The sequence below is a fragment of the Protomyctophum bolini genome (genome assembly GCF_963924005.1).
Source record: "Protomyctophum bolini genome assembly, chromosome: 17".
NCBI classification, from domain to species: Eukaryota; Metazoa; Chordata; class Actinopteri; order Myctophiformes; family Myctophidae; genus Protomyctophum; species Protomyctophum bolini.
Window position 1 is genome coordinate 31,914,515 of NC_137878.1, and position 26,371 is coordinate 31,940,885.

The window sequence follows — 26,371 nt, forward strand, 5'->3', positions numbered from 1 at the left end:
ACATGACCTTTCACACCGGAAGATCTTTCTCTTCGACCAAAGAAACACTAGATAGAACCACAGGGGCGAACTACAGACTCGCAGCAGTATCACAGGGCGTGTGTTTTGTTTTTACTCCCGTACATTTCAGGTTTGTGTTTGTTTTCATGTATTCCTTCACGTAAAACATACATTTGTTTTCAACGACACTACCAACCAACCATGCTACTGCTACCAACGATAAGAATATGATTGACGTAATGTGATGTTTTGTTTTGATGTTTCAGTGTGTGATATACGTATAACATGATGAGGTGTGGATATGTGCTATGGCTGAGCACTGCACTGTCTGTGTTGGCCCTGGGTAAGATCTATAGGAATTTTCTCTTTGGATGTATCATGCAGAGTAATATAGTTATTATAGTAAGAGTCTAAGAGAGTGGCTACACGCTTTGATCTAGCCGTAGCCCTGAAACATGACTCTCGAGTCATGATAATCATCATGGCAGTCATGTTTCAGGGCTAATCTAGCCGCAAAGTGGGTGCTTATAGAGATAGAGATCGATATACTTTATTAGTCTCCCGAGGAAGAAATTTGTCTTAGACAAAGGGCCCGCATGCAAGCGTAGCCCTAGTCCATGTCGCCACAGTGCAGCGCCAAATACATCTTTCTTGCATCATAGAAAAAAAGAGGAAGAAGAAGGATAGGGGGCTATAGTTCTTTAGAGGAACTGTCCCATTGAGATAGAATGAGCACTTCCGCATTCCATTGTTTTAACGGGAAATGACAGTTGCAAAGTAGTTGCATTGGTGCCGGTCTGGCCTTAAACTCATAGTATAAATCATAATCTACTGATCTTGCTTTAACCTTCTAACAAAGCAAAAAAACAAAACATCACTTAGCCTACATTTTAATGTTTATTACAGGTGTGTCTTTCTGTTTGCACTGTGTATTTTAATTATAATGTTTATTACAAGAGTGTGTTTGCAGTGTGTATTTTATTAGAATTTGTATTACAGGTGTGAACTTAGTTTTATAGCAGCAGCCAGCAGCATTTTATATTAATGTATAGGTGTGTGTTTGCAGTGTGTATTTTATTACAGGTGTGTGTTTGCTGTGTGTATTGTAATGTATCATGGATGTTTGTTACAGGTGTGAGTTTGAAGTGTTACTCGTGTCCGGCTGGCTCTCAGCAGTGTGAAGCTACAGAGCAGTGTTCAGATGGACTCGACGCCTGTCTGAACCTGAAGGCCAGCACTGGTGAGACACACTTTTTAATGTTTTTAATCTGTTTATTGGACTTTTACATCCCCCCCCCCCCCCATTTGGGGTCCTTATTCATATTAATATACATTTGTGTGTAATACATAGATACCCCTCATACCCTGCAAACTAGCAGATTCACAAACTGGTATAACTTGTAGATTATTGGCTATTTTCCGGTGTGTGACATTGCCGTTCAACAAATGATTTAACAGGGAAAACGCTTAAACCCAAGTGGGGACAAAGTATAGCAATAGCGCTTGCATTACTATGCTTGTGAGGACTGAGGACCGCTATATTGTAGAATTTTATGAATGCCATTTTTATAATTCTTTGCCATTTTTAACCATAAGCCTTAGTCTAAAGGTCCCTGCAGACTGATATAGTTTCAATATTGAACTGTCATTAATATAACTTAGAGTTGTTGTGTGTAAAATAATAGAAAGTTACTGCTTTCTGTTTAGCCTACAAGCTCTACAAGCTCAGCACTATCACATCCCAGTAGTGCACTTAGTAAACTTTACCTTTAGCTCTAACATCAGACATGTTGTTTGACAGACAGACACACTGTCTCTCTCTAACACTCTCTCTCTCTCTCACACACACACACACACACACACACACACACACACACACACACAAAGATTTGACTTCAGCTACGTAGAATGTTGGAGTAATAATAATGTGTATATTATTAATATATTATATCTGTACAGGCATGGTGTTTTCCAAGTGCATCAGCAACGCAAAATGTGACTTCCAGAAGTTGGCCGCCAGCTTCCCGCAGATCAGCAGTTTCACTTTCAACTGCTGTCCGAAAGACCTCTGCAACTCCTCCCACTCTCTGAGAGCCAGCCCGCTGATTGGTCTGTTGGCGGGCGTGGCTGCACTCTGGTGGGCTATGCACTAACTAAAGCAAAGCAGGGGGTCCACAAGGCGAGGACCAGTTTAATTTGCTCAATGCTGCCTGTTAAAACGAAGTTCCTAACTCACTTATTTGAATGCATATCAACTCCTTGAGTCATTGATAATCCTGTTCAAATTGAATCCTGGTCAACAATTAATCTCCTAGCATCTGTTTAAATAACATGCATATTGAATTCTTAACATTGTGATTGTGAAGAAACAAAAACAAACGAGCTTAAGAAAAAAAAAGATGAGACCAAATTATCAAGATGATGAGTCTGCATGGACTTCTCTGATAACCTTCACTGGTAACCCCATTTTGGACTTATTTTTAAATATATTAAGGTATTGCGGGCAGGGATTTTTACAAAAAAGCCCCCCACTTTTAAAATACATACATACATACATACATTTTAGAAGTTGAAGCAGTTTTTAAGGACTCACTTTTAGGCCAGTGCACCAGAGCAATCTTTTGCCTTTTTTTTAAACCTACCCATTTTAACCAAATACATACAGTACACATTACATACACTATACGGTACATAAATACTCTTTTGTAAATGTAGTTAATGTACAACATTTTCTCTTACATTTGTCAGTATATGTCTCATTAATCTTCAGCTGGGGGTATCTGTCGTAATTGAGAAGGAATGTACTTTTCACAATGACGCTGTTGATGAAGTTTGTGTCAAACATAACGGTGGCATTCGCTATGACACCAACTGATGCAGACCTGTGGATAATGGCAATATTAGAACAAGGGCAAAGCAAACAACCTGGTACTAGTTTTCTTGATTATTCTTAGTTAAATTCTTCTTAAGTATTGATTGATTGAAATATTTATTAACAGTTTGTAGAACTGTCAACTGTGAGTGGACGACCCAATTAAGCATTACACTTGTTTACAACAGGGTCCACATTGAGACATACAAATAGACACTTCTATGTAGTCAAAGAACAGAACAGGAAAAACGGTGTTCCCATACCGGGAGTCGAACCCAGGCCGCCTGGGTGAAAACCAGGAATCCTAACCGCTGGCTAGACCATATGGGACCATATTGGTATGGTGTGTTGAAGTTGAAGAAGAACGTACAGTACCTGAAGGTCATTTATACAACTCCACCATATGACTCAGAAGTTGGGCATACCGGCATACCGTAACTCGGATTAATCGGGAAAAAAAGATGAGACCAAATTATCAAGATGATGAGTCACACAAATAAATGCAAATAAAGATTGTTTGATTAAGGATGTATAGTTTCAATCATTGATGTATATGTATGCATTTGTTGATTCATTGTCATACAAATAACTGATTAGTACATATACGGTACACACATTACCTTTTAGGCTTTGTACATACTAATTTCAGAATATAAGACAAATAACGTTCAGTAACCACCATACATTACAACTGACTGACTAGCAATAATCAAAGTAAATCATGTAGGCCTACTATGGCCCAAATATGTGCATTTAATAATCATAATCATCAAAGTCATTAAAATGTATAGTAGGATAATTGTTAGTCTGAGCAGAGCTAAGACCTGATTGTGTGCCTCCCATGTCATGATAAATCGATAGGTAGGTGGGTAGACAGACAGACAGAACAGTAAAATACACTTTTCATTTAGGATTATGATCTTCAAACAACCACTAGATGGCGTGAGTTTGTAGATTTGGCAATGAGATAACTAAAAACTGATGGTCATAGGCCTATACATATATTTTTGTATTAGATTTAACAGATATAGTTCTACAAATTGCTACGAAACTTGATGGCCAGCTATGCAGGGTGAATGTTCAAATCATGTCTAATTTACATTTCTGACCAAAGCATAAATTAATGTTGATTTTCTACATAGAGCCTACTCTGAGATGTAGCCTACTGTGGGGGCCATAGGCTACAATTAAGCTTTAAGTAGCCTAAAGTAATAGTATGCCTAGCTCAAAATAGCGAGTAAAAAAAGACTGATAATATATACGATTATTTATTCAACATTTAAGGCACGGACCACCATTTGATGAGATTTAGCCTCTCAGACACAATAATATTTTGTTTTCGTTGGATAAGATTTCGTCCACAACAAATTCCATGCTGTATTGTACAGGCAAACGTTGATCAAAATAACAATTATTCTACATGTGAAGTGTAGAGTGTAGACTTATGTAAATTAATATGTTTAACAATAGTTTAACTCTTGAGAGCATAAAACAAAACCAAATGGACCCATATGGGTCCATTAAGGTTTCATTTTACACTCACAAGAGTTAAAGATCTAATAGGGTCCATTTGGTTACCAGCCATCGTTTAGTTGGGGACCAACATGGAACCTGGCGGAGGTCACATATTTGTCTCCTGGAAAAGGAAAGCAATTATCCTTCTGATTAAGTCTGTTTTATTTTGAAAGGTATCACTATCTTAGAGAGTATATAAGATCACTATCCATGCATCTTTTCGCCATTTAACGTTGGGGTTGTAGGGTCTGTGGTTGTAGCTGTAGTTTCAGGGGTTGGGGTCGGCATGGTAATGGGAATGTAGAAAGTTGTGGGTGTGACGGTAGTTGTAGGACCTGTAGTTGTGACGGTAGTTGTAAGAGTAGTTGTGACAGTAGTTGTAGGAGTTGTGACGGTAGTTGTAGAACTATGTATACAACCTGTAGGTGTAAGACTACACGGCATGGGAATGGGAATGTAGAAAGTTGTGGGTGTGACGGTAGTTGTAGGACCTGTAGTTGTGACGGTAGTTGTAGGAGTAGTTGTAGGAGTTGTGACGGTAGTTGTAGGAGTACAACCTGTAGTCTGATGGTAATCCGTATGATGTGGTGGTGCTTTGAAAAGAAAATAAAAAAGATTATACAGAGATAATAATTATATGTACGCACTCAATATATTAAAACACACACATACATACATACATATTACGCACGCGCACACACACACACACACACACACACACACACACACACACACACACACACACACACACACACACACACACACACACACACACACACACACACAGTCACACACACACACACACACACACACACACACACACACACACATAAATACTCTTTTGTCAATGTAGTTAATGTACAACATTTTCTCTTACATTTGACAGTATACGTGTCATTAATCTTCAGCTGGGGGTATCTGTCGTAATTGAGAAGGAATATACTTTTCACAATGACGCTGTTGATGCAGTAGTTTGTGTCAAACATAACGGTGGCATTCGCTATGACACCAACTGATGCAGACCTGTGGATAATGGCAATATTTAAACAAGGGCAAAGCAAACAACCTGGTGACTGAACTGTAACATATTTTCATCATGTACTAGTTTTCTTGATTATTCTTAAAAGTATTGGTATGGTGTATTGAAGTTGAAGAAAAACAGTACCTGAAGGTCATGTATACAACTCCACCATATGACTTTGGGCATACCAGCATCTCGTCACTCGGATTAATCGCCTCACAAATATCGTACACTCTGTCGAGCTGCAAAATATAACACAATGTTTGAAAACGTATACAGTATAAGTCTTTCAATCCAATAGATGTGCGTAATATGACGTCTGCTGGTTGCTGATTTTCTGCCATGCATTTCTAAATGCATGGCAAAGTTGGGCTAGTAGTGTTCCTCCCCGCCCCTTTTCCCTATGCAGAAGCAGACTTCAACATAACTATTATTGTTAACAAAGTCTTAAACTAGCAGCTGCAGACATGAAATTAATCCAGATTGAGCAAATGTATGGCCTATTTTTCACCTAAAATGTATACAAGATTGTTCACAGTCTAGACAAGATGGGTCGAGACTCGAGAGTGTGTCTATTTCCCCTCTCCGCCTGTCAGCTCTCCGGACGGGTTATGTTAACTGCCTTTCTCGAAAATACAACTCTAGTCTACGATGAATGTAGAAAATAAGATAGCAAATAAGAATATCCACAATACACAAAATATTGAAAAACACGTTGTGGACATGATCCCTTACGGGTCTCAAGCCATTTCATTCCAAGGACCCCCAAATTCACATGCATTTAGCCACAGACCCCCATCTGAAAATGTTTTGTTCTAGGTACCCCTTTACAAGATGTGTATTTTCTAAATGCTATTTTCAAATAGCCGATGTATATAGGGTTAAAGCTGCACTATGTATAACTTTCCTATTCAAGCCGGGATTTGAACCTGGTTTCGTGCGCAAGTGCTGACATTTTTACCATTGATCTAATAGAGCCCGTCTGCTTGCTCAGGGGATAAGTTGAATATTGACCATGAGGTAAAAATTCATGTCAGATCCTGTGTCTATGTGAGACATGACCTTTGACATGATCTAAACGTCTCAATAGAAGAGCAGGGAGACAAAACCTAAACCTACCAACCTAGGACAATATTACATTTAATTCATAAAACAAAGTAGAGTAGAGTAAAGTAGTGCCGCTTTAAAGTGGTTGCTATTAACTAATTTAGCTGGGGACCCCCTGGAACCCTCTCAAGGACCCCTGGGGGTCCCCGGACCCCACTTTGAGAACCACTGCCTTACACAGTACTTAAAGGACCACTTCACCACTTTTCAACCTATCTTCATATAATAGGTCCTCACTAATAATCATGATAAAATGGCACGATTTTTTTCTACTCAGTCTGTGTCTCATAGGAGGGCTGTGGGCAGTTTAGAAACCGTCTTCCAGTGACATCATCATTAGGCAGATATCTTTTTAAACAAGATTCTTTAAAAAAAAATTGTTTAGATTCTCATTATCGTGAGAACGATGGCTTCCATTTTCGCATTGCAACTTTTCAGAACTATAAAGCCTGTAGTTTCTATTAGCTTGTATTCCCCATCGATGATGTCACTGGAAGACGGTTTCTGAACTGCCCACAGCCCTCCTATGAGACACAGAATTGTGCAATTTTTTCATTTTTATTAGTGAGTACTTATTATGAAGATAGGTTGAAAAGTGGTGAAGTGGTCCTTCAAGGTTTACAATTAAGCCCTGTTTTATATACTTATTTACGACCAATCTCACATGTCTGCCTTGATCTACTACTTTTGCTATTATGCTATTTTTATTTCATGTGTTTTTGTGGTGGAAACAGTCAGAAAATATTGTATACCTTTGACAATAAATGTCTGCACCCATATCCCTAGTTTGGTTCCCAAAGCAGGTTGTAACCGGTAACACTCAGGAGTGTATGGTATCATGGTTACTGTTAGGGACCTCACCAGGTAATTGACTTCCTATAGAGTGTATGGTATCATGGTTACTGTTAGGGACCTCACCAGTTCATTGACTTCCTATTTAAGAGTGTATGGTATCATGGTTACTTTTAGGGACCTCACCAGTTCATTGACTTCCTGGTACAGTTTCCCAAAGTCTGTTGAAGAGGAATCCAACAGGGAGCTGCTGTAGACCCTGTTTTCAATCTGCATGGGAATGTAGAAAGAAGTTGTGGGTGTGACGGTAGTTGTATAAGGACGTCTATGATAAGGACCTGTAATTGGGGCGGTAGTTGTAGGAGTAGTTGTGACGGTAGTTGTAGGATCGGTAGTTGTAGGAGTACAACCTGTAGGTGTAACACTACAACTACAACCTGTAGGCCTAGTTGTAGTCTGATGGTAATCCGTCTGTCTACAACCTGTAGGTGTAAGACTACAACTACAAACTGTAGTTGTAGGAGTAGTTGTGACGGTAGTTGTAGGACCTTTTGTAGTCTGATGGTAATCCGTATGATGTGGTGGTGCTTTGAAAAGAAAATAAGAAAAATGATACAGAGATAATAATTATATGTACGCACTCAATATATTAAAACACACACATACATACATATTACGCACACACGTACACACACACAGTCAGTCACACACACACACACACACACACACACACACACACACACACACACACACACACACACACACACACACACACACACACACACACACACACACACATAAATACTCTTTTGTCAATGTAGTTAATGTACAACATTTTCTCTTACATTTGTCAGTATATGTCTCATTAATCTTCAGCTGGGGGTATCTGTCGTAATTGAGAAGGAATATACTTTTCACAATGACGCTGTTGATGAAGTTTGTGTCAAACATAACGGTGGCATTCGCTATGACACCAACTGATGCAGACCTGTGGATAATGGCAATATTAAAACAAGGGCAAAGCAAACAACCTGGTGACTGAACTGTAACATATTTTCATCGTGTACTAGTTTTCTTGATTATTCTTTAAAGTATTGGTATGGTGTGTTGAAGTTGAAGAAGAACAGTACCTGAAGGTCATGTATGCAACTCCATCATATGACTTATGAGTTGGGCATACCAGCATACCGGAACTCGGATTAATCGCCTCACAACCGTACACTCTGTCGAGCTGCAAAATATAACACAATGTTTGAAAACGTATACAGTACAAGTCTTAATCAGATTCCAACAGATGTGCGTAATATGACGTCTGCTGGTTGCTGATTTTCTGGGCTAGTAGTGTACTCCCCGCCCCTTTTCCCTATGCAGAAGCAGACTTCAACATAACTATTATTGTTAACAAAGTCTTAAACTAGCAGCTGCAGACATGAAATTAATCCAGATTGAGCAAATGTATGGCCTATTTTTCACCTAAAATGTATACAAGATTGTTCACAGTCTAGACAAGATGGGTCGAGACTCGAGAGTGTGTCTATTTCCCCTCTCCGCCTGTCAGCTCTCCGGACGGGTTTATGTTAACTGCCTTTCTCGAAAATACAACTCCACGATGAATGTAGCAAATAAGATATCACTATATTAGATAATAATTAGATTTCTTGTTGAACTCAGTTATGTGTAGTGCATTTTTACCTCATTGACCATGAGGTAAAAATTCTTGTCAGATCCTGTGTCTATGTGAGACATGACCTTTGAAATGATCTAAACGTCTCAATAGAAGAGCAGGGAGACAAAACCTAAACCTACCAACCTAGGACAATATTACATTTAATTCAGATAAAACAGAGTAGAGTAAAGTAGTGCCGCTTTAAAGTGGTTGCTATTAACTAATTTAGCTGGGGACCCCCTGGAACCCTCTCAAGGACCCCTGGGGGTCCCCGGACCCCACTTTGAGAACCACTGCCTAACACAGTACTTAAGGGTTACAAATGGAGTTAACCAATTAAGCCCTGTTTTATATACCTATTTATTTTTCATACAACGGCCAATTTCACATGTCTGCCTTGATCTACTACTTTTGCTATTATGCTATTTTTATTTCTTGTGTTTTTGTGGTGGAAACTGTCCGAAAGTATTGTATACCTTTGACAATAAATGTTCACCCATATCCCTAGTTTGGTTCCCAAAGCAGGTTGTAACCGGTAACACTCAGGAGTGTATGGTATCACTGTTAGGGACCTCACCAGTTAATTGACTTCCTATTTAAGAGTGTATGGTATCATGGTTACTGTTAGGGACCTCACCAGTTCATTGACTTCCTATTTAAGAGTGTATGGTATCATGGTTACTGTTAGGGACCTCACCAGTTCATTGACTTCCTATTTAAGAGTGTATGGTATCATGGTTACTTTTAGGGACCTCACCAGTTCATTGACTTCCTTGTACAGTTTCCCAAAGTCTGTTGAAGAGGAATCCAACAGGGAGCTGCTGTAGACCCTGTTTTCGATCTGCATGGGGATGTAGAAATCTCTCATGTCTGCTATGTAACTCACTGGCAATTCTGGAAAACTGTTACACACCAACCCTGTGGAGGGGGGGGATATAGAGAGATTGTGTTGGTTGAGTTGATTGATTAGTGTTTGTTTGTTTGTTTGTTTGATTGATTTATTGATTGATTGATTTATTGATTGATTATTAAAATAGGTTATACAAATCAGCAATACATTGTGAGGTTGTTCCATTGTTGTATGACACCTCAAACTGAACCTATCGACCTTATGCACACGGCTGACATCTTGCCAGCAACGTGCTAACTAGGTGCAATTTCCCATAGACATATAAAGCCTCTTCCGGCTCTGGGCTGTCTGTATCTCAAACGAAGGCAACATGGAGGCAACGGTAGGCGATGGCGATGCGTGATTGCATTGGCAAGCTTTCCCGAGGGTCCTTACAAAGCATATAGCGGAAGCAAAACGGAAGAACGGTAGGCCAATCACGTTCAGGTTCAGGTTAATTTGTATAAAATACAATGAAATTATTTTTGCTCCGAGCACTCTCAGTCTTACAGACAGAAATACACCAGTGTATACAGGAGAAAAACACTATAGTGCAAAAGAGAAGAAAAAAAAGAGAACTTGGAAGCACTTGTTTTCAATAAAGCAACCTCCCGGCTGCTTCCTGCATTACCAACAATAAACCCTATATCACAAGGGGAATAAAGGACTGCATTAGGCGAAAGATAACAGCCTTTAGGACAGGGGACACAGCAGCTATGAGGCCTGCGGGAAAGGACCTCAACCAACAGCTGAGAGAATCCAGGAGGCAGCATAAAGAGCGTGCAGAACAGCAACTAGCTAACTCCAACATCAAGAGACTATGGGACTCTATTAGGAAAATGACAAACATGGAACCCACTAAGAAGCCCATGGCTGCCCAGAATGAGAGCGCAAGGGCAAATGAGCTTAATGAGTTCTTCATGCGGTTTGAGACTGATACTGTCAGAGAATGCTGGGATGTATTAAATGCTCTACCATATAATGATGTCGGGATAACAATAGACCCAGGTTCTGTAACTAAGGTGTTTAAATCTATGCAGACCAACAAGGCAACAGGCCCGGATGGAATGTGTGCTTTTTTTAAATTAAAAACATGTGCAGAGGAATTAACTCCTGCATGGCAGCGTCTATTTCAGTTATCCTTGGACACCTGTGTGGCACATACTGTGCCAGAAATCTGGAAAAAATCTATTAAAGTCCCAGTCCCAAAGAAGCCCTGTCCACAGGAGAACAATGACTATCGGCCAGTAGCATAACCTCCAATGTGGTCAAATCCCTGGAGAGAATCCTAACTGAGGAAACGGAGCGATCACTAGATCCACATCAATTTGCATATGCAAGGAATCTGGGAACTAGTGATGCGAATAAAAGAGAATGCATAACTGAGCCACTGTCTTGGTTCCTTAATAGTCGTTTGTGTGGCTGAGCATCCCCTGCTTAGGAAAGCATCCAGAAGAAGCACACACCTACTCATGTCAGATATATTTGTCAACTAATCAATATGAATATTTCTGTGTATATATATATTTTTTTAAATAATCGTCTAATTGAATTAATCGTCTGATTAACAAGTCAACCCCCCTGGCCTGGGCCGTGGCTCAGCGGTCCAGGCACCTTGGCTGGTAATCCAGTCTGGCAGTGTGCCGTGGGTTCGATTCCTGATCCCGACGGCCTTTACTGCATGTCACCCCCCCATCTCTCTCCCCATTTCCTGCCAGCCTACTCTCTATTCTTGTGAAGAAAGCCAAAAAAAAACCCAGAGTCGCCCTGAACCCTACTACCCTAGTTGGTCAGTCGGCTCCTTTATTCCCTCTACACCAAATGTCTTTGGCATCTACAAGCTCACAATGCGTCACGTTGCGACATGTTGTGACTACTATTAATCCAGAGCGAATTACGGTAAGCATTGCTTACAGAACAACACAATATATCAAAGTGTATAAATAGTCATCAAGAATCATAAGCAAGCTAAGAACCTATAGCATCTGTCAAGAATTTTACAGTAGAATATCTGTAAAGTGAAGCACAGCTAGACTTTGTTCACTGAATTTGCTGAATTCAAGTCAAATAATGGTGGAGCACACACTAATAGCAGAAATAGCTATACAAATACAATTGTGGTGGTGTCTGTTTGCTAGGATTGCGCTTACGAGCATTCCACTTAATTGCCTCCCAATTTGCCCCAGGCTATAGTACTCTGCCTTGGGTCTAGGGCGGCTTATTATCCCGCCCTGTCTTCACATATTATTGTACATGTAGGCCTACAGTAAATATTAAACAGGCACATTTTCTTTTTAATTCCTATTTTAGCTTTAGCTTATATTTTAAATATAGTTTTTTGCTTAAAAAGGTATGCTATTGACACACCGTATTTCTATTTACTATGTTCCACTGCGCTAAGTTTGACTTGAAACAGATCCTAATAAAGTCAAAGTCAAAACCGTTACAATTTATCATTGTTGCTTTGAACCTATACTAAGTATGTGCGTCTCCAACTGCTGTCTATATGTATTTATTTTCAGGAGTATTAGCTTACTTTATCTGTTCAAACAAACCATCCAATGCCAGAAACCCTGTTACAAAACAAATAAGAATTTGCACCATTGTCTTACCTGAAAGACACGAAAGCAATAAGCATGTGAGCCTGCACGTCTGTTGCAGTGACAGTGCCATGTTGATGAGAGGTGTGCCGAATCACACTGGGCTAAATACAGCTCCTTGACAGATGTAGGCCTATATATGTGATGTTATTGGACTAGTTTATCCTTGAGAAAATCGCATAGCGTTCCATCTCAAGGGTTTTATGCATGGCACCATGGGCAGGTCCTATAATAAATCACACCTCTGTTTGTGATTCACGGATTAGAAAGGCATATTTGATTAATGTGAAGCCTACTGTATTTACTTTGGTTTTAAAAGTTTGTGAGTAAATGTCAATGCATCTGTAATAAAAGTAGTACGTCCGGACAAGCCTACGCAGTCAAATCAGGAGTATTTACTCAACTCATGTGTAAACATTGACTGATAATGATAATTTATTTAATTTGTACACAAAACAAACGTTTACTTTGTAAACGATTTTCGGAGACTATCTGTGTGTCCCTTTTGTGCCCATATATGAAGGTCACTGATGTCATTAGTGTATGCCCATTTTGAAGTTTGAAGTCGGCACTACAGAGCCAGGCCCTACAGGAGCCCTCAGAAAAGGTTTCTTCGACTATGCATGCACCTCATGGTAACACATATTAAACACCTTTAACCCTGTAAAACCCGGATTAATTTATACTTGCAAAAAAGAGATTTCAACCTTACTACTACATTTTACTACTAGGACTTATCAGAGGAAATTATGTAAAAAGAAATAATTGTTTTGTTTTGGCAAATTTTATGCACATTTATAATAATTATTAATTAAATTAATAATTAATAATAATAATAAATTAATAATTTACATCTGGGGATATCTTTCACAAAAATAAATCAAACATGTTCTAGACATTCTAATGATCATAAAAAATCAGGGTTTATCAGGGTTAAAGGTCAAAGGTCATAGGTTCAAAATTGTTCAAAAAAGTCCAGAGATTTTTAATTTGTGTGAATTTCAGCCTCTGTGATTGGTATTTATATGCAAATATCATGACCAATGGCATTGCAATGAGTGATGACGTTTAGGTGAAAAAAGAACATACAAAATATAAATTAATTAATTCATTAATTAATTAAAATATGTTGTATTATTGCAACGCTGGGTGTTACAGGGTTAAAACGAATACTGGAGTTGTCTTCACTTTCTGACATGGCGGGGTGACCGATGAGTTGTCCGGACTTTCGGGGTGAGATGTTCGCACTTCTGACTCTGAGTTGGAAAAGGGGTGAGTTATCCAGTTACCGTATCAAAGTCGTGTAGCGAATCTTGAAGACCAGGCCCATTGCAAGTTGCTGTATAGTGTAGTGTCAACCCTAAACCATTCCAACCTATCAAAATGAGCGGGGGTGGGTGGGTTCTGGCCTGGGAGTTATAGGTCAAGTAGTAGTCTTGTTTTAACGTAACAAGACAACTCACCCTTTTTGCACTTCCAAGTGAGTTGTCTGGACATCTCACCCCGAAAGTCTGGACAGTTGTCTGACTGAATATGTATACCCTTTAAGCTATTTTATATACTATATATATTTTATATATTTCCCATTTATCCTTAATATAATCTAGATTAATTCAACCTTATCTTCTTGAATTACGGCATAGATCCACTGAAAATACAACATAAACATTTGATATTATAGCTGTATTGTGTGATATGTTTGATAGCCACAATAATATAGCTTCATACAAACCTAAATTAATGTTTCATTGACACATATTGTGCACATTTTAACAACTCTAAAGTATATTGTCGTATATTTGTCGAGTGCCAAATTCACAGAAGCACAACGATTTCTACTACTTATCTTTCCACTAAATAGATGTACAAAACGTGTGAGAGAAAAGTAGATTTCTTCCCATCAGCAACGATATTGTAGCCACAGTATTCCATGATCTGATCCTTACATCATGCACGCACGCGTGCTTACACACATGCAAACGCATGCATGCGCACTCATGCAGCCCAAGCATGCACACACACGCACATTCGCACAATCGCACATGCATGCCCATTGCCCACACGTGCGCACATCTTTTTTGCATTGCTGTATTAAACTTTTGACATAATAGATTTTCCAGAAATGTTCCCCAAATTATTAATAATAGCGAAAATACTGTAGCTGTGTGTAGCAGATCTACAAGCTCATAACGCATCCCATCACGACAATATGTGAGCTTGTAGATGCCTAAATGAGTACATCACCAGGCAGCCCCTAACCGTAATCCAATCCTAACCCCAACCTCAATCATTTTCAAATTCTAAGCCTGAAAATATTTTTAGACCAGGAAAATTAACCAATGTCTATTTCCGTGTGTGTACACACACACACACACACACACACACACACACACACACACACACACACACACACACACACACACACACACGGACGGACGCACGGCGCACGCACAAGATGTTTCTCCACATGAGAAAAACATTGCACAATTAAATTGAGCCTCTTCAGGTGTGTTGTGCAAGCATACCTGAAGAGTCACCTTCCAAGAAATGCGGGTGAAAACATGTTTTCTGCAGTGTGTGTGTGTGTGTGTGTGTGTGTGTGTGTGTTGGGGGGGGGGGTGTCAGTGTTTGTATTTCCATGATGGTGGAGTCATTCAAGGACATTGGAGGACTTTCTTCAAATGAAGAATTGGAGCTTGTTTTCACACAAGCAGTGTCTGATAACAGAGTGTGTGTGTGTGTGTGTGTGTGTGTGTGTGTGTGTGTGCACTGTGCACGTGATAACATCTCCTGGTGTGCATGCGTCACATGGAATGACCACTGCTGGGAAATACTAGGCCTAGATTCGCTAGTAGAGGTTCAAAATGTTACTTATAAAACTATAAAAGCATTCACATCAAAATACTTAAAATACTTCAAAAGTAAAAGCACCTTATGCATCAAACAAATCTTACAAAAACAATTGCAAGATGTACACACACATGGACCGTGCCATTTGTACTGAAATGAATTGGTTATTTGCAAGAAGTAGGCCTACGTTCACTGTAGTAATTTTAGAAATGTAAACCATACACAAATCAATGATTGATGGCATTGATAGACATATAGTCTAATATCTACGGCTCTGGACAGTACTGGCATATGTTCACGCACGCACACACGCAAGCACACACGCACACATCCATGATCCATCTCTGGTTGCTCTCACTGGAGCTGACCTGCTTGGCTTCGTTCCAGAACGTGCTGTGCTGCGCGCGCACACACACACACACACACACACACACACACACACACACACACACGCACACACACACACACACGTGCGTGCGTGCGTGCGTGTGTGTGTGTGTAAACACATTCCTAACGGGAGCCATAATTTGAACAAGAATGCAAGCAAGCTTATGGTGACACTGTCTGCTTGCACCTGTGTGTCCTGGTAGCTCATTCACAACCGATTGTTATAATGTAAAGTGGTTCCTCAGGCTGCATTGGATGCTCCAAGTCCTGGCCTGTAGGTCAGGTGTAGCTAATCAGTGCTGATTGAGTGTGAAGCTGGTACACACTGACCTCAGTAATGGCTGCACCCAGGACACCCCTCTGTGGATCCGCGCAGGGTTATGGCTTATGGGACGGAGCGACAGAAAAAGCCCAAAATCCACTTTGGTCTGGTTAGAACAAAATAAAGAAAAAAATAAACATATGAAGCCTGATGTATGTTACAATACATGTATTATTTAGGGATGTCAAACTCAAATACACGGTACGGGCCAAAATAAATAAGTTGGTAGAAGTCAAGGGCCGGACTGTGTTTCAACACACGGACACCGCGGTCAGGAGGACGTCGCAGGCAAATAGCAAAAAAGTAAATGCATTTCAAACTGAAAATGCATTATTAAGCTCAGTTTCCTGTTCTATGATCCTCACAAAGCAGGACTTGTAGTATTATGGTGGTCCGTGCAATATACCAGAGGGCCAGTTCTAATACTAATTAAATATCATCCCGCGGGCCAAAGATAATTCATTCACGGGCCTGATTTGGCCCCCGGGCCTTGAGTTTGACATAGGCCTACAGTACACGTTTTAGGCCCTATTTGAACTGCCCACACATAGGACTGTGACTTCATTTATTGATATGACAACATCATAGATGATTAACCATGGTTAAAAAGGACCAAATGCCCATCACTAATGCACTTGCCAGCATGCCATTCTGAAGCGTAGAACATGTTTTGCTCCATGCAGCCACTTACATAATAAAGTGTTATTCTATCCTATAAGTAGGCTATGAAGTGTTATTTGAGCAGTTCATTTTCAGTCCTGAAGGTGTCAGTGTACGTCTCTTTGACTGGAAGTGTGAAGGAACTCGGGAGGAAGTTGTTGATGACTTCTGATGGAAACGATGACAGGTTATACAACTTTTCCCACATGTGTGTCTGTCTGCAGACAAACATGTTGGATAACATGTCAAATAATAACATATAGGCTACTGTAGCATGTTGGGTAACAAACACCTTTGGGAATACCACTCATTTTCAACATTGAACAATATGTCATTAATATAACTTAAGAGTTTTTGTGTGGAAATAATACAAATGTCCCCCTTCTGTTTCAGCCTATAACTGGAGGTCTAGAACTTGGGGTCATGTGTGATCAGTGACATCACCTCGATGTAGGCCTACTCTTTGGCAGTGACTCTTTTGGAAGCGTACCATTGCGGAAACCGAGCCAATTCTGAGCCTGGTTGTTAGTAAACTAAACATGAGGTGACTCTGTACTTTTTTCCCTCTACACAAATTCAGTTATTTTGAATCCTGGGTCCGTGAGGCTACAGTAAGTGACGTCTGATGTAGGAATACGAGACAAGGTGAAGAATGAAGTGCCGAGTCAGCCAGCAGGTTAAGTTTCCAACTGTTCCCTGAACTGCTTGCTCATTACTAATACATATGTCCTGGTGCCGGGGAGGACAGCTCATTATTGTTTACAAGAGGGTCCACCTTGTTCAATTCATCAAAACATTTAGAGACATACGAATGCCATTAGAGGTCATGAAGGTCATCACCACCCACAAGCGTGTAGTGTGCGGCTGATATGGTCAAGAGCACGGTAAATGGATGGCAGTGTGATTAACGCCCCGAATACTAGAACCGGTTTTCTACGTGGTTCGAATCCCAACAGTCCGATGCGGGACACGTAGATCTCCGTTGTCTCATGTCTCCTTTCCTTTTGCATACTCGAACAAACAAGAAAACTATCACGGATTGTATCGTCCCTCTGCGAACTCGGCGAGGGACAGTGCACGGTTATTCTTTCATGATGATGATCAACGGTCAGATGGAACAACGCAAATATGCATTGTTGTGTTACTGGCCATTTTTTAAACTTGCGTTTAAATACCCCAGTGGTATTGGGGCATGGTAGGAGTGGTCAGTGGTTGAAGGTTGGTGAGTTGTGTTTGGTTGTCTTCTCCATTTAATTAAAATCCACGTATTAAAAAATGTTTTTGTTGACTGAGAAATTATTAGGATAGTTTGTTTGACGGTATAGTCCTTTTTTATTTCACCATTGTTTTATTTTGCTATAAATTATATCAACTGCTTTAATTTCAAAGAACAGTAACTAACTGTTGACTTTGATATGATATTCACATTCATATTGAAGTATCTCTTTTACACATTTGTATTTTTTACTTTCAAACAAACCTAATTGTTGAAATTGTTTCAAATAAACTATACATTGCATTACGTACACATGTCCGAAGGGCACGTTTTTATAGTTATATTATATTTCCTTATAGTGACATAGCAGTTCAGTTCTAGCGGTTACCCTGTCTCCTAGCTCTGGTGGTCCATAGCCAATATGCTTCTATGATTCCATATGCTTCTATGATTCTGCCCTGCATTGGCTATGGACCAGAGTGAGTGTTCTCCTAGCTACCATGTCTCTACCACCAAAACAATTGCTGCTCACGTTTCTCATGAGTTCTGTCTGTAGACCGAGGCAGCCTGACCCGTGAGACACTCTGTTAACGAGGCCTAATCCTTCTGTAAACCTCGGCGGGAGTGGGAGCTCCCTGAACGTGAGCTGTTGTAGTACCCTAGGGCAACTGAGTTCAGCTCGCTCATTCTACCGTCCGCCCATCACAGATGCATCAGACACATCACATCTGTGATCTCTGTGATCACAGATGCATTGTCTGTTGTCTGCTGTTGTCACAACGATAGGCTGCAGTTTGGGGCCTCTTGTCCAGAACAGAAGGAGGCAGGTTCCTATAAGCCTAAGATTAGGCAGCATACATCACAAAGAGGATTGGAGAGAAACGTGCAGCCAAAGCTTTGCTAATAGATTCTTAGTGGAATACTTCCTCTAGGTTTTTCAGGTTTATTTTAATAATGAAGCTGGGAACTTATCCTTTGGTCCACCCATTCCTGGAGAATGGTGCAGTGAAAAAAGAAAAAAAAGAAGCCCATTGTGGGAGTAGGGGTTTTTTCTATTACTAAACGTGGGTGAAATTCACCTGAACACCTTGTCTGTAGAAAAGAAAACAGGGAAACAAACCTACCTCCTATGATGTCACTGCACATTATGAGTGTTCTAGGGTTAATATTGCATGCACGTCTCCTAAACTCCCATGAGGCACTGGGCCGAAGCTAACAACTTCCTGTTTCATGCAGTGGGGCTTCCTGTCCAGGAAGAACTCTGACTGAGCCTGGGTTGATGGAAACATCCTGTTATTGTTCCATTCACAGCTCTCACTTCCCATGCACTCGGTGTGTGTGTGTGTGTGTGTGTGTGTGTGTGTGTGTGTGTGTGTGTGTGTGTGTGTGTGTGTGTGTGTGTGTGTGTGTGTACAATGATCTACAATGATCAATCAATCGTTATTGTCACATCAAATTTACAAGTAAAAGTGGGCAAAATTCATATTTGTGCTGGCTCATCAATGAAGTTAAAAGAAGAACTAATATGGAACAAGAACAGAAGAGGAAACACAAATAAAGTGCTACACACAGCTAATTTAAAATCACATGGATTGAGAGCCATAATAAGTCAGTTATTTTTATAGAGAGAACTCACACAGTGCATTGGCATATGTCCCATTTTACCAGTCTTCCAAAATGTATGAAAATCTTAATCAATCTCACAGCGCGTCGCAAAAAAAGCTTGTAGATCAGCTATTTTCAGAGCATGACACCCACACGCTATCTTTCGCGCAGACGAAATCAAAGCCTGGGTATCGAGGCTACCCACACGCAGCTAAACATAAAATTACTTGTTTTTAATAGTTCTAGGATCTCTTCTCCAGTAGTTCCTCCATTGTAGTCTAGTTTTCATTCGTTGACAAAATTGTAGATAATATTTAGTCTTAGTTTTAGTCATCAAATTGCTATAGGGTTTGTTTGTACAATGCAAAAAAACCAAGCTCAAGGACATTCCCCAAATGCCTGTTAAAACAGTGGTTTATAGGTGCTTCTTAAACAAATAAACTCTGCAGCTCATGTCTTCTCACTCCCCCTAGTTTTGTGCCTGTGGATGTCGCTCATTTCTTGTAGTTATTGAATTAGTCAGGTATGTGTACGGCATTGAGAGCAAAGCAGCATTTACAATTGTGCATGTCAATCCCATTTTTAATTGCTTAACTCTAATCCGTCTTCTATACCCTGAGCCAACCTAGGCTAGACAAATGGGTTTGAAAAGAGATGGGTCATGACTCATGGGCCCCAGGCCGAGAAGTAGTCAACTAGTTTGTTTTGTACGGTTGGAGGTTTGAACTTTGAAGCTTATAGTCTTAACACATTACAGTAGCCTACAGCAAGGCAGACAGAGAGTTTAAAACCCAACATTGGGTGATTTAATAGAAATCTACAGCACAAACGTCACAAACTATACCCTAAACATGATTTACCTATAGACACAAAAGTATGTGACAGTGACAGGATAGCCTACTTTATGATACGCAGCGGCCGTGCCTGTCTTCCCAGGTCTGGCAACAGCTATAGTCTTGCTAAAGGACACTTCAAAACTAACTCTGGGAGAGTTCGGGATCGAACTGGGAACTTCATAGTTCCTATCCGGCCACTCTACCAGCCCCTCAACCCCTAAGCCACAGCTGCTCCGCTAATATTATAGCATTTTGATTGATTTAGTCGGCTAAAATGTATGTTTGTCAGGCAATGGTCGTAATGCCTGATTTATATTTATCTGTGCACCTATCTTGCCGAAAATAGTCTAGTCCACTATAGTCCCTCCATTTTAGTCAAGTTTTTATTAGGCAAAATGATCAATATATATATTTAGTCACAGTTTTAGTCATCATTGCTTATGGGTTAGTTTCATTTTCGTCTGTGAAAAAGGTATAGTCGATGAACATTCTTCAACTCTCCATAATTTTGCTGGGGACCACCTGGAACCATCTCAAGGACCACTGGTGGTCTCCGGACCACTGGTTGAGAACCACTGCTCTAGGAAATTTTAATATAGGATCATTTGACTGGCCAAAAATAGGTATGTTAAGCTAAAAGTCAAAGTAAGTATAAGTTACAATTGTGTGCCACATCTTTTAGTTACAATTGTGTGCCACATCTTTTCTTTTTGCTTGCTATAAGTGCTCTCCAAATGACCGTACTCACATATATTTCTGGGCTATTTTAAAAAGGTGTCTGACGCTGCATGGATGGAGCCCTGAACCTTAAGAAAGCATGTTGAAAACAGTTAGATGGCGACATGACGTGTGAGTCACTGTAACGGCGCTGGGAACACTTTGTTCCGTATCATATCTGTGTTGATCTGGAGAGACAACAAACTTCCTCAGTCAGTCAAACAGCAGACACGCCTGTTCAACACTGGAACTGGGTCATGCGGTGGAAACAAAGCAGAGATACTGAGAACTGTCTGTGCACGCGTGTAGTAGAATTATAGGGTCCTCACGAGAAAAATGTAAAGTTTTAGGGTTGAAAATAAAGGTTTTTACTATAGGGATGCGTTTTAGTAATTAGGAAAAGATTGAGGTTGGGGTTATGATTAGAATTAGACATTTAGAAGTTGTAAACTGTAACTTGTCAGATATGTAACTTATCAGATCTACATTGTCGCACGTTGTCGTCGACTTGCAGATCTGACATTTTTCGGCTTTAGGTTCACGGTTAAGAATTGCAATTTAAAATAAAATGGCATTCACAAAATCAGTCTTAAGATGATGATGTCCTCACAAGTATAGTAGTAGTGCGTGTGTGTGTGTGTGTGTGTGTGTGTGTGTGTGTGTGTGTGTGCGCGCGTCTGTGAAGGATGGATGCTGAGCACAGCGTCCACGCATGGTCCACGCGTGAACACGCTATTCAGCCAATGAAAGAATGCATGATACCCCCGTTCAGCCAATAGGATTCCATCCTGTGTGTGTGTGTGTGCGTGTGTGTGTGTGTGTGTGTGTGTGTGTGTGTGTGTGTGTGTGCCAGGGGAGAGGCCATGTGAGTCAGACAGGAAAGTACTGTAACATTAATTGTTACACATGGAAGTCACGCTGCTTCAAAACAGTTTATTCAGTGGTGGAAAGTAACTAAATACATTTACTCAAGTAGTACCTGGTATTCTTTACTTTATACTGGAGTATATCCAATTTTCAATAATTTTACTTCTACTCCATGCTCAGAGGCAAATATTATACTTTTACTCTACTATAATTATTTGAAAACTTTAGCTACTAGTTACTTTGTAGATAATATATTACAACACCACTTTATGATATATTTGTAATTTGAAAATAGCAAAGCCCACAACGCGTTGCAAAAACACAGCTTGTGGAACTGCTATTTTCAAAGCATTGTTATACATTTTATATATTTTATATTTGAAAATGTCAAATAAGACGTTCTGCATAATGAGTACAAAATATACTTTTGGTATGTAAAGTATATTTGAATGCAACTTTTGTACATTTACTCAAGCACATTTTGAATACTGAACTTGTAAAAGTATTTCTACAAAAGGATACTTTTACCCTATAGTAAAAATACCTGACGGCTCCTGACTTTTATTTGACCTTGGATAATTTGGTTGACTAAAAACTATGGCGAAAATATGTCGACTACCATTTGTCACTGATGAAAACTAAATAAAAACTAAGCTATAGAGTAAATATATTGACAATTTCATCAACAAATGAAGTTGGCTGTGCCCCTCTTCGAAATTAACCGATCTACACAGCTAAGTATGATAAGTTGATAACATCAAGACCTGCCAAAATACATTTTAGTCGACTATAGCTGTAGATTAAACAAAATTAAACTACATAAACCCTCTGCTGTCGTGCAACTCCAAAATGTTATTATTTCGGGAAATTAAAAAATATAAAATGTACTGCCTCAACCAAGTTCGTATTGTGACTTATTATGGTCAATTACTTGCATGAGAGGGGAGAGGTGGAGTTAGCTGCTTTAGCAGACAGTTTGAGGGTCCTATGGAGTTAAAAGGTTTTGCCAGAAGCACTTTTTAATACTTTTCATTGGTTCAATATGTTTTTTCTTTTAACCAACACACAAACGTAAAGTGTGTTCAATAGCACTGATTTATGAAAAAAAAGAAAAAAAAGTATCCTCCCGACAGCAATGCTAGTTGAAAATAGCAGATTTACAAGCTTACAACGACGCGTGGTATGCAATTAAAAAAAAGAATCTACATATGTTCTTATATGGTGGAACAACGCACCTTGCGATGCGTTGTTCCACCAAAGGAACGTTGGTTCTATAGAACAGGTTCCGTTCTAGATTCTATAGGAATCAGACAGACAGAGAGAGAACAACAACAGGCATGTTTACATAAGGTGGAGGGGATTGCGCTGAGGCAGGGCATGTGGGAACACGCAATAAAGTCCTTTACAGCCTTAAACTCATGAGAGTGTGCAAATGGTCGCAAAGGGTGCATTTACAGAGTTACATGGCTGCCTGCAAGGGTCCATTATAATAACTGTAAAAGAACAATTTATTCTCATGGGGAACTTGTTCATGCTCACCTCATATAAAATATGAAGTATACTGACACGACTCTACTGTAAACATCGATCTGTACCTCTACACACAACTTAAATGGTGGTAAATAGTATTGAACCTCAGTAGGCTGCCACTACTACACATACTCATACTACACATACTCATACTACACATACTCATACTACTACACATACTCGTACTACACATACTCATACTACACATACTCATACTACACATACTCATACTCATACTACACATACTCATACTACACACGTTTTTGAGTGCGTGTAGTATGAGTATGTGTAGTACATACTCATACTACACACACTCAAAAACGTGTTTTAGCAGATGTTTGTGTTTCCTCTAGAAGGCTGCGATAGTTGTTTCAGTGTTGTGTCTGTCTGCCAGACCGCAGAGAAAAGGGACTTCCACGTGCTCGCATACCATGCATATTCTGTGTGTGTGTGTGTGTGTGTGTGTGTGTGTGTGTGTGTGTGTGTGTGTGTGTGTGTGTGTCTGAGTTGACATGCACAGGACACAACAACCACAACCAAGCTCCTTACTGCTTGAACCTTGGTTGACTTGGTTCTCATATGGTGACAGCTACACCTTGTCATTGGGTGACAGCTAGGCCTTCTCATTGGACGCAAGCACATTGCGGAGTCAAAAAAACGCCTAGTCCAGGCATCTCTTCTGGGTTTTTAAACAAAAATGACACTAGTGCGCGGCTTCAACTTATACACCGCTAAAAGTTGAAGCCGCGCACTACCATCATTTCCATCCACCAGCTGTTTAAAAACCCGGAAGAGACGCCTGGACTAGGCGTTTTCTTTCCACCTCTTGACATGACAGTGTGCCTGCACCAATTATGTGAAAGAGCCTTCTCATTGGGTGACAGGGCCTACTAATTTGCATATCCCTCTGGAACTCACTCCCAGCTCACCGACCTAATTCACATTCCCCACCTAATTCTCAAATTCTCCTTTTACCTTGAATTCTAACAATCTTGTTTTGCTAAATTGTTCACCCTTGGAGATAGATTCACAGCGCCACGCAGCCTTCAAATCCAGCCTTTGTTCATGATGCCTGATCAGAGCAATGGCAGTATGGCATGTTGTAGTCCCTTGCATACTTTGAGGCCACTGGTGGGACTATTATGGTGGCAGACCCCTGAACAGTGTTTGAGCACCGGTGGTCACCCATGCAAAGCCGGCTCTGCTCTGCGAGACTCTGGGCTGTATTTTGCGTGTCTTAAGTACCAGGTCTTATTCCCTAACTTGAGTAAACTAAAGACCTGGAGGCGTGATCAATGCCATTTGGCTATTCTGAGTGGCCAAAGAGCATTGACCACGCCTCCAGGTCTTTAGTTTACTCAAGTTAGGGAATAAGACCTGATACTTAAGACACGCAAAATACAGCCCTCTGTCTCATCAGCACAACAGATTTTTGAGTGGTGCAACCACTCCAAGGAACAGCAATGTCCGTCCGTCCTAACCTATGTGACTATGAGTACCAGCAGGGGCAAAAGTGGCGCTGTTGTGCCAGAAAGAGAGAGAGAGAGATAGTGTTGCACTGTTGCCTGCTAATTACAGAGAGAGAGAGAGAGAGAGAGAGAGAGAGAGAGAGAGAGAGAGAGAGAGAGAGAGGCAGGGGGAGAGGGGAGTTGCACCACTCAGTTCACACGAGTGTGATTTTATGTTTTGATTAGTTGTGCCATATGATGCTCGTTTGAAGCACCGGTAGATGGCTATTTCAACCAATCAGGAAACTACTGTGAATCAAAAGACATTTGTATAATCGGCTTCAGGTCTTGGGATGTTATGTGGGTTTGAGAAGCACATATGTCATGTGAAGCTATGGTACATTTCTTTCCTACCATGCTGGCATGCACAGCGCATGCCGTCTTCCTGCCTATAGTGTATTGCTCACGACTGACTCACTGAGAGCTGTCTGTTCTGCACCTCACCTACGTACGGTACGGTAAGACGATCTCCACCTCAGTGACACACAGAGAAACGCTATCAGCTCTCAGGAATGTGCAGTGAAAATGAAACAGCCACCATGCCTGTAGAAGCACACTAACACGCCATATATGTACACTGACCTACTACACTCATGTACCTCACATGACCCTGTGTCCTACCTTATAGGGCATGATGTCATGTTTTAAAGTTGTTGTCAACCCATGACACGAACTAGTGAAAAACTCTGGCAGGCCCCTTTTCCACCGGGGTTGAAAATATATATTCTGGCAGACCTTGATGGCGTTGTAATGACTAATTTCACACTTGGTTGCATGCTGAAAATAGCCGATCTACAAGCTGCGACGTGCGTTGTGAGCTTGTAGATACGGTATGCTTTTGTGCAACACCTGACATAAAATGAGTTAACGAGGAGTTGGATCTCTTCGTTAACATTTTAGTCTAATATATTTAGTCAAAGTTTTAGCTTCGCTTTTTAGTTTTCGTCGATGAAAAAAGGTAGTTGAGTCAACGACCATTTTCCGACATAGTTTCAGTCGACGAAATCAACACTGCATCAACCAAGAATGTGTTGGCGCGTGCCACTAGTTAATTTCGCCCCAGTGATGTCACCTTCCTATCTAAGAAAGCACATCATACAGCGGACGCCATGCGGTTTGTTGTCTCATTCCAGACTGAAGAATAAAAAACGAACAAAAAAAAACCCACATCAGGCCCTGAGGCCTGTTCAGACAGACACAGGAACGTCATGACACAACACAAGCGCATGGCCGCCTGCTGTTCACAGTGTGTCAGCCAATAGCGGGCTGCCTGAACAGCAGCTTTCGACCAATCAGAGGCTAGACGCAGAGCGTGCCGACTGACTGCGGTGATAACACACTGACTGACTCCCCCAGGCTCTCGTTGAGGATGTGAAACTGTTTCCAGGCCGTTCCCACTCTCATAATATGA

At 40.5% G+C, this 26,371-nt stretch overlaps 2 protein-coding genes across 3 annotated transcripts; one reads left to right on the top strand and one right to left on the bottom strand.

Annotated features, from left to right (window-relative positions):
* Window positions 1-50: 50 nt before the first annotated feature.
* On the top strand, window positions 51-3,397 carry LOC308331364 (CD59 glycoprotein-like). The gene is made up of 4 exons (XM_080786780.1): window positions 51-130; window positions 267-343; window positions 1,133-1,240; window positions 1,960-3,397. The coding sequence occupies exons 2-4, from the start codon at window positions 286-288 to the stop codon at window positions 2,151-2,153; spliced, it is 360 nt and encodes a 119-aa protein (XP_080642906.1). The 5' UTR covers window positions 51-130; window positions 267-285; the 3' UTR covers window positions 2,154-3,397.
* LOC308331363 (uncharacterized protein) lies at window positions 2,681-16,154 on the bottom strand (the record flags this gene model as incomplete). 2 transcript variants are annotated; one of them, XM_080786778.1, is made up of 9 exons in its annotated part: window positions 16,030-16,154; window positions 9,731-9,891; window positions 8,438-8,538; window positions 8,153-8,295; window positions 7,494-7,894; window positions 5,553-5,650; window positions 5,265-5,410; window positions 4,879-4,980; window positions 2,759-2,882 (listed from the first exon to the last, which is right to left on the bottom strand). In XM_080786778.1, exons 2-9 carry the CDS (start codon window positions 9,839-9,841, stop codon window positions 2,860-2,862), a joined length of 1,125 nt encoding a protein of 374 aa, XP_080642904.1. In that variant the 5' UTR covers window positions 9,842-9,891; window positions 16,030-16,154. The 2 variants fall into 2 exon arrangements, with proteins under 2 accessions (XP_080642905.1, XP_080642904.1); XM_080786779.1 differs by lacking the exons at window positions 4,879-4,980; window positions 5,265-5,410 and having other exon boundaries at window positions 2,681-2,882.
* Window positions 16,155-26,371: the final 10,217 nt, after the last annotated feature.

Bases quoted from the DNA above. Each gene is read 5' to 3' on its own strand.
- LOC308331364 (XM_080786780.1), top strand. From the start codon at position 286: ATGATGAGGTGTGGATATGTGCTATGGCTGAGCACTGCACTGTCTGTG. The intron at 344-1,132 runs GTAAGATCTATA...TGTTTGTTACAG, and splicing joins ACTGTCTGTGTTGGCCCTGG to GTGTGAGTTTGAAGTGTTAC. The intron at 1,241-1,959 runs GTGAGACACACT...ATATCTGTACAG, and splicing joins GAACCTGAAGGCCAGCACTG to GCATGGTGTTTTCCAAGTGC.